The 8,380-nt window shown below is 38.6% G+C and overlaps 1 protein-coding gene across 7 annotated transcripts in view; it reads left to right on the top strand.

The window, feature by feature from the left end:
- The first annotated feature begins 42 nt into the window (after positions 1-42).
- RUFY2 (RUN and FYVE domain containing 2) overlaps positions 43-8,380 on the top strand; it is a 24,293-nt gene continuing 15,955 nt past the window's right edge. For 2 of the 7 annotated variants that reach the window (XM_031554369.1, XM_031554366.1), the window contains exons 1-6: positions 44-1,641; positions 2,062-2,179; positions 3,239-3,340; positions 4,513-4,636; positions 6,658-6,719; positions 7,242-7,307. In XM_031554369.1, the coding sequence (XP_031410229.1) occupies positions 1,512-1,641; positions 2,062-2,179; positions 3,239-3,340; positions 4,513-4,636; positions 6,658-6,719; positions 7,242-7,307 (602 nt within the window). In that variant the 5' untranslated portion in view covers positions 44-1,511. Of the gene's footprint in view, positions 1,642-2,061; positions 2,180-3,238; positions 3,341-4,512; positions 4,637-6,657; positions 6,720-7,241; positions 7,308-8,380 lie in introns of all 7 variants that reach the window. The other 5 variants (XM_031554370.1, XM_019617494.2, XM_031554368.1 and 2 more) reach the window with 4 other exon arrangements.

The raw sequence follows: 8,380 nt of genomic DNA, 5'->3' as shown, positions 1-8,380 counted from the left end.
TCAGCAGCCACGTGAAGGAAAAGAGCGCCGTGCGGGTGGGTCGCGGTGGCGCTGAGCCGGGGTGGCGGGGGGCTGCGTGCTCTCGCAGGGCTGGAGCCGCTCAGCACCTCGCCGGCTGTTCGTGCTGCCAGCGGTACCCGCGTGTGACTGTGTTTTCTATTGAAGTGCCTGTAAGTTGAGGCTATGTGGAAGTAATTGTTGAGGTTGTCTTGGGTGCATTACCTCAGTAATGCTTCTTTTCTAGAAGTGAGGTAGGCTGGGTTGTGTGCTACTTTGGTTTTTGATGGGCAGTTAGGAATAGAGAACGTTAAGAAGGTAGTTTTCTGAGCTTCTGATATCTAAAAGCATAAAGTGGTGCCGTTAAAGAAGTCAGACAAGTGATTTGATTGCTCTTGGAGGAACCCAGTGAGAAACTGGTTATATATATTATATATATGCATACGCATATATATAATATTTAATTGCAAACAGCAGAAAGCAGTAAATCACAAACTTCTTTTGCTTTTTTTTCCCAATCCTTTTGATCCTGGTGAATGAACAGCGTGGCTTTGTCTCATGTTTCCATTTGGTAAAATAGATGGCAGCCTGAGTGTTTGAGATGCTTCGTTATGAGTGAAAATGAACGAGGAATCTCCCGAGCACTCTGCTCTCAGTAGCTGCAGCTCTAAGGAGAGGAACGTTTCTGTTCTGTCTGGTTAGAGTGACTTTGGAAAGCTGTGGGAATCCTACTGACAAGGTTTAACCCCCAAATGTAAATTTCTTCATGTACCTTCTGGAGAGTGTGTTTTTAATTAGAACTATTGGCAACAGCTTTATTTCCTACACTTAGATTTTCCTGCCTAGGAAATATTTTGTATCTATAACAAGGAGCTTAGGTTTTTATTTTTACTTATTTTTGTTGTTGTTAAGAAAAAAAACAAATATGCATATGTTATGTTTTCATGAAACCGCTCTAGAGTTACTGAGAGTAGCTGCAGCCTCAAACGGAAAACATATCCTTTAACCATTGTGAAAGTAGAGCCACCGTGGAGAATAATCCTATAGAGGAGAGAACTGTTGTGAGCCTATTATGCTGCAATATACCAAGCAGGATTGCTTCCTAGATACGGTGGTAAGGACACTGATTGCTCGTAAGCAGCTGAGCATTTTAGCACAGCATTGATGATCATGCTATCTTGCTGTTTCTGACTGCTACTGAGAGGTGAAGGACATCAGGGTAACTGAGAACTGATATTTTTGGCCTCCATTTTTGATTTACCCGTTACAACAGCATAGGATCTGTGAAGGTGTTTGTTCTGGACCATCTACCTCTCCATGATACGGTGGCTTGTAGCACTTACTGAATTATTCCTTTGAATTTACCTAGTTTAAGGTAAGCTTTCTTTGAGCAAGGCAGCTATGAATCATTTCATCGTTTTGCATCCTTCTAGAACTTGAACCATAACATTTTTTTCTTTCTTGCCTTAGCTGTGAAGGATCCAACAGCTGTAGAAAGAGCAAATTTACTGAATATGGCCAAACTGAGCATCAAAGGACTCATTGAATCAGCCTTGAGCTTTGGCCGTACTCTGGATTCTGACTACCCTCCTCTGCAGCAGTTCTTTGTTGTCATGGAGCACTGTCTGAAGCATGGCCTTAAAGGTGTGATGGTTATTCTAGATGCATGTTTCTCATCCCAAACATGCAGTCTTTCTTCCCTTCTCTCTTGAATAAGATCTAAGTGTGCCGTGTTTCTTTAAGAAGAGAGTAAAGTATGTAAATTCTCTCCTTCTATAATCGATGCTGTCACTAGCACTTTACAACTTGCATTTCTGCATCTGCCAACTTTTTGCTTTGTAAGCCGTTTGTTGTGAGTGATCCAGGGATTCAACATCTGTATGTGTGTAGCATGTATGTTTAACTAGACTTTTTTTTTCATATTGTCTTGTTCTAGCAGCAGCAGTTTTATGTTCACAGCAAAGTAATTTGTAAGATGACTGGGCACTGGTGAACTGGCCAGCTATTTTTGAAGGAAACTGCTCCAGTATTTCAATTAACTCAGTGATGTTTTTTGTTTCCTAGTAAGAAAATCCTTTTTAAGTTACAATAAAACTATCTGGGGTCCTTTGGAACTTGTGGAGAAATTATATCCAGAAGCTGAGGAAATAGCAGCAAGTGTCAGAGATTTGCCCGGCCTCAAGTAAGTTGTATTGGTAAAATATACTGCAAGAAATACAGGATCTGAATGAGAATCTACAGTTGTCATTATTTAATTTGGCATTAATCAAGCCTTTGTACAGCTAGGATGTGATACTAGGGGAGTGCGCAGGGGGTTCTTGCTAGCTGCTTATGTTCCATGTGAAAGAGCTACAAAAGTTCCCACTTCTGTGTGCTTTTCTGATATTTCTGGGAGAAAACTTTTCTGAGCGGTGAACAAAAACAGTACAAAAAGGAGTAGGTTCTGTATCACAGTCTACAATCCAGAATTGTAGCAAACACGTACTCTCTGAACAAAAAGAAAAGGTACCATACTGAAGTGAAAAGAATTGGACGGCTCTTTGGATTCTCGTAGAAGTATCCTCCAGTGCAGGATCCTTCTGGAATATGAATTTATGCTGTGGGTTACAGTCTCCTTCCATCCCTCTGCACTCTGCTTTTGCATCTAGCTGTGTAGTTGACTGCATATTCAATTCTGAAAGGGCTTGTTTACATTGAGAGTGGTTATGTGGTAGCATTAAGGTTATAATTTTTAGCTTTAGACCTCATCTAAAGCATATAGGTATACTAATTATTATTTTTTCTTGTATCAAGCTTGGTGAAATAATACCTTTGGTTACGTTTGTTGCACTTTCCATCTTGATATAGCATATCAGTGTGGGTTTTGATTGCTTTTGTTTATCCCTTTTCCACTTCTATGCATATCATTTTGTAAGTATGTAAGTGCATACTTGCAGGAAAACGTTCAGGTTTAATTTGTTAGATATTAATATTTACTAGCTAAATTTGCCATCATTTTTTTTGAATTATCTTATTAAGGTACCACAATTTGTGAAGATATACAACTTAAGTTAGAATGTGGTGTGTGTTGTGTAGAGTTGTACTGTATTGTTCAGTAATTTAAAAACCGTATTTCTGAAACCAGAATAGTTTCAGAAATGTTAATTGCTCTACCGGTAGATTGATAAGATAACCAAGACTGTAAATTAATTGATATATTATTGATTTTGGACTGTTTGTTTTTTCCATCCCCTTTTTCCAGAACACCACTGGGCCGTGCCCGGGCCTGGTTACGGTTGGCACTAATGCAGAAGAAAATGGCTGACTATCTTCGCTGTTTAATCATTCAGAGAGAGCTTCTCAGGTAAATAGATTTTGTTTAGAAGTTATTTTTATATATGTAGTCTCCAGAAAAAATAGTGTTTTCTATTTGCTGCTTTTTAATATATCCCTGAAAAAAACAAGACATGGCTTCTGGCGTCTGGGCTGATTTCCTCCAGTCCTTGTGGTCAGGAGACCAAACCCTGTTGTCTCATGAAGATTGAGGGCCAGCTGATGGATGAAGAGATGCTTCCCCCCCATCATCTGCCGCATGCCTGACTGCTCTCTCATTGGTGGGGGTGATGGGGAAGGGCTCCTGCTGTGTTCCTCAGCCATGCAGAATGTGGATTGGAAGCATGTGGAGAGGAGATTAATTCACCCTTACCATATGCGTCGTTTCCTACTAAGCGGCCATTGTGTGGAGGACTGCTGACTTGAATTTGCCCTTCCTTTTACAGTTCTAAATCTGACACTGCTTTCTTCTGGTATAATTCCTCCTTTGTGATGAGCTGAGTGAAGCCCAAAGGAAAGAAGGACTTACCATCTTATTTTCAGTTCTGTCACTTATGAATATTTTAAAGAATTGTTGTTTACCTCAGATAATGCTGGTGTGTCAGGATGACATTGATGACATTGATGGTCAACAGTGGTGGACTTTTCCATTGAATTAGCAGTTTGTTTCATAGGGTCTAAAGTTTATTTAGAGAATGCAAGGAGGATATTGATATTCTGTGGCTTGGTGGAGTATTTTTTTTTTTAAACCTTTACATAATTTCATTTCTTCCTGTTTTTCTTAAATCCTTTGGTCTCTTACTTTGCTTATTTAATTTCAAGTATATCTTCATTAATGTCCAGTCTGCTTTATCACAAGATTTCTGTTAGAGTGGCTGCTACAAGCATATAGGGAAGACCCTTTTTTGAAAGCAAGAGAAGTCTTCCTGCCAAAACTTCCCAGTCCTCCACCAGCTTGTGGGTTAGATTTCTGCAGCCAAAGGGTCTCTCTGTATTTTTGAATAGCTTCTGAGGCAAACTGTGCTTCCTAGTTTTAAACATTCGTGGAAGCAAAATGTGCGCAGACTTGGCTCGTGTTTAGGAATGCTGGAGGAAGATGAGAATCAAAGAAAGTTCAGATTCAAGCGTCACTTACTGTTATAATTTATTACATGTAGATATACGGAGCGTACCAATTTAGATCATCTTGTTGTTATTTAACAGTGAATTTTATGAGTATCATGCGCTGATGATGGAAGAAGAAGGAGCAGTTATTGTTGGACTGCTGGTTGGGCTCAATGTGATAGATGCTAATCTGTGCGTAAAGGGCGAAGACCTGGATTCACAAGTAAGTCAGTACAGGTAAAGTAACGTGAGTGCAGTCAATGAGCATTTTGTGTTCAGAGAACTCAGAAATCTGACCAGACTGCTCAGGGCATGATCCTAGGTCAGTGGGGATGTTGTGTTAGCCTCAGTATCCGTTGGATCAGACCTTTGGATGGTGATAATCATCAGAGTGCAAAGGTTTTGTTGTATATGGATGCAGTAGTAGCAATGGCAGAGTTGTTTCCGTTTTAATTGTGTAACTCATCCTTTTCTTTGGGCATAGTTCCATGTTCAGTTTATCCCATTTGATCCATTTATTGTTGGAACACAATGGGAATGTGTATAAAAAAACTAGCATGCTTCACTTAGTGTAATAAAAGACCTTACAAGAGGGGGAGACTGCTGACAAAGCAGTATCAGCAGCGTATCAGTAGAGCTCTGTGTGCTTTGCAGGCTGCTTTGAATTCCAACTCCTATTTTTTCCTAAGTGAATTTTGATGGAATTTTTTTAAAGGCATACATGCAAGTATTTATAAATATATGTAAGCTGTGTTCAGCCCTGATTGTTTTTTTTTTTCCAGATAACTTGGAGAATTTCTGAGTAGTTTAAGTGGTAAATATTTATTTCAGTATGTTTGATTGAAAAAGCAATTTTTCTGTCAAAGAAAAGTTCTAGCTAATAGGTTTTGTGTACTTTGAATCATAGGGTTAACAGAATTCATACTAGTAACTCTCTAAGGTTTTAGGTGCTGATATTACCTAGCAGAGACACAATACAGAAAAGCGTGTGACTATAGAAGCCTTATCAATGTGCTTTCCTCAGTACTGAGAATTACTGTGTGTTATAAATTACAAAGTAGCTGTTGCTAGCTGCATCTTTGTTATCTAGGTCACTCAGTGGCTTTGTTCTATGAGGGGAGAGAAGACTTGATTTGAGAAGATAATTGTGGATGTCATGGTGAGGTTTTATAGGAATTCCCTTTGTGAAGAGTAGCATAAATAAGGCATTTTCTTCAGAGAAACCAAAAGCAGTAAGCTGAATTAGGTAGAAAGAGACTTTTAAAGGATGGTTGGAATCACATCTGGGAGTATGTTTTTGGTATGTTGGAAGATTCCTGTTCAACGGAGAAATGTGTGTTCACATTGAGGATTAAAGAAAAACTTAGGTAATATTTTGCTAAATATGTTTAAATAAAAGCTTTTGGAGGAGAGACTCTATAGAAAAGATGTGGAAAGAACAGGCAAAAGACGATGACAGGAAATGCATAGGAGAACGATGTACAATCCAAGGAAATGTAGTGAGTTATTTGTATGCAAAAGCTAAATGGAGTTGAAGAAAGAAGCAGTAGATCAGAGAAATGGAAATATCATTGCAACAATGGTGCTACAGATAAGAAAAGGATACTTTTGGTAAAGCAATTGAGTTACGTAGAGATTTATGAATAGATTTGGAAGCAGAGCTCAAGGTGAGAATATTTATGGTATATATGATTGAATTACAGTTGAATAGAAAGTGAAGATTAAGATTTAGCAGGTTTAAAAATAGAAATGGAAAGTTGTGTGTACATACGTGGTAGTCAGCAAGTGCAGAGAGGTAGTGCTATTGGGCGTGGAATTTTGAGAAGTTAAGCATGGGAGAAACATCATGGGTGGTGTGCTGTGGAAGATTGTTACGTGAAATGAAATACCGCAGACTAATTATCTCAAGCCTCCTCAGTCACCTATAAGGTTTAGTAGTACTGGAAATTTTCCTATAAGCTCTTGGCTAAGCTCATTCAGGTTTGGGAAGTCAGTGTTTCTTCATACTGAGAAGGATTTGGTTCATGGTTTGTTTTTTTTTTTTTCCCAAGGAAACATTTTGAACAAATCAATGAGATTGGGCCTGTTGGTTCAAAATGTTGCTGTTCAGTTCTTTTGAACTTCACTTAAATAAACTGAAACCTTTTGAAAAGGTGATGTAACTGAGGAAATAGATACAAAACCCTGAATATGGAAAACAGTTACTTTCACCATATGAAACAGTATACATTTGCTTGCTCCTAGGTTGGTGTGATCGATTTCTCTATGTATTTAAAGAGTGACGATGACATTGGAGGAAAGGAAAGGTATGTCCTCCCTGAATCTCTCAGGTTTGGGCTGTTAACAAATAATTTCTTGATTGATGAGCTGTCTTTTGTAGAAACAAAGTTTCCTAAAAGCGAACTGTTATAATCTCACAGTCTTGAGGAGTACGGCACAGTACACTGTTCCCTGTTACTGGTTAGTTATCGGAATGTGTGCTCTCTGGAGCAAGGCTAAGCAGCTTCATCTACTGCACTGACCTTGATAGACAGTACTGAAGGATTGCAAGGTAACTGAGTAAAGGAGCTTATTAAGCATTCAGTATTTCAAAGAACCAGAGTTATGGCTGAGTAAACAGAAGTTATTTGCAATTAAAGCAGTGTTTTTTTTGTCTCTCGCCGTTGTCACAACATGTAAGTTACTCACTTCAAGACTGTGAGATGAAATTGCTTTTTATTATTATTATTTTAAAGTACAATTAACATGAACATTTCCATTTGAAGTTTCCAGAACATAATTCACTATGTCATTTTGTTAAAGCTCAAGTTATGGTTTTCTTGCTTTAGAAATGAACAGATTGCTGCAATTTTGGACCAAAAGAATTACGTTGAAGAACTGAACAGACAACTGAAGTAAGTATTACTTTGAAGTATGCATGTCTGTTCAGGCTTACAGGTAAAATGCCTCTATCTCCTTTTCTACCACAGTTTTGTGAGAGAGAACTTCAGGGAAATGGGTGAATATTTTTTATGCTTCAACTCAGGATGTAGAGAGGCTGAAAGAAGTGTCTCTTTTGGAAGACTGAAGGAGGAAATCTGTTTTCATGCTTCTGTTTTTAAAAGTCAGAACCTTCTGAGAGAGAAATAGCAGGGCAAAATTGATTGTGGTGTTCAGGACTTAGAACTTCAAATGAAAGAAAAACTTGATCTGGATGCATTGTCAGAAATACCATTTTAACTGCAGTCTGTTTAACAATTGTCAGTAAGTATTATCACGTGTTGTGGATGAATCTTTGTTTTGCATCTTGCCTTGGCAAAAAAAAAAAAACCAAAAACTTGCTCAGATCTCCTTCTGTAGAATCTGATGTGAGTGTAGCTGATCTTGGTCCCTTTTTGACATGCAATTGTATTTATTCATGTAATGCTGATGATCTCAACTGTTGGTCACTATGTGGCTGCAGTTGGGGTGCGGATGTTCTGATTTGAAACAGTGTCAGTCACTGAGCAGAAGTGTCCTAAAGGACACAGAATCTTTGTGCTTCCAATACAAGCAAAATTCAACTGTGTTGAGGAGAAAAGAACTGTCACAGTTAAGCATGGGGGTGGTTGCTTAGTAACAGCTGTCATCATTCAGGTGAGAGCTGCTGTATGTTACTGTACACTGGTTTATGCAGAGAGTTACTTGCAAACCAATGCTTCAACAGCTCTCTTCATTTTTAAGGTTGGTGATTTCGTTTCACACATCATGAAATGTGTCGATTTCTTTTATCATGCCATTCTTAATGCACTGATGGCTTTTGTAGACCCCATTACAGAAACAGGTGGGAAAGTAAGTGATGTTTCAGGATAGGTGTTTTTTCAGTGCAGAAAGGACAGCATAAAAATGTGCTTAGAGCAGAGATGGGCTGTTAGGTGATGGAGAAGTTCTGGTCGAAGGATGTCCTTTGATTTAAAAAATTAGAATAAAAAAACCTAGGTGTTTTTTT

The sequence above is a fragment of the Meleagris gallopavo genome, chromosome 8 (genome assembly GCF_000146605.3).
Source record: "Meleagris gallopavo isolate NT-WF06-2002-E0010 breed Aviagen turkey brand Nicholas breeding stock chromosome 8, Turkey_5.1, whole genome shotgun sequence".
NCBI lineage: Eukaryota > Metazoa > Chordata > Aves > Galliformes > Phasianidae > Meleagris > Meleagris gallopavo.
Note: the sequence above shows the minus strand (reverse complement) of the source record. Positions and strands in the feature narration are given on the sequence as shown.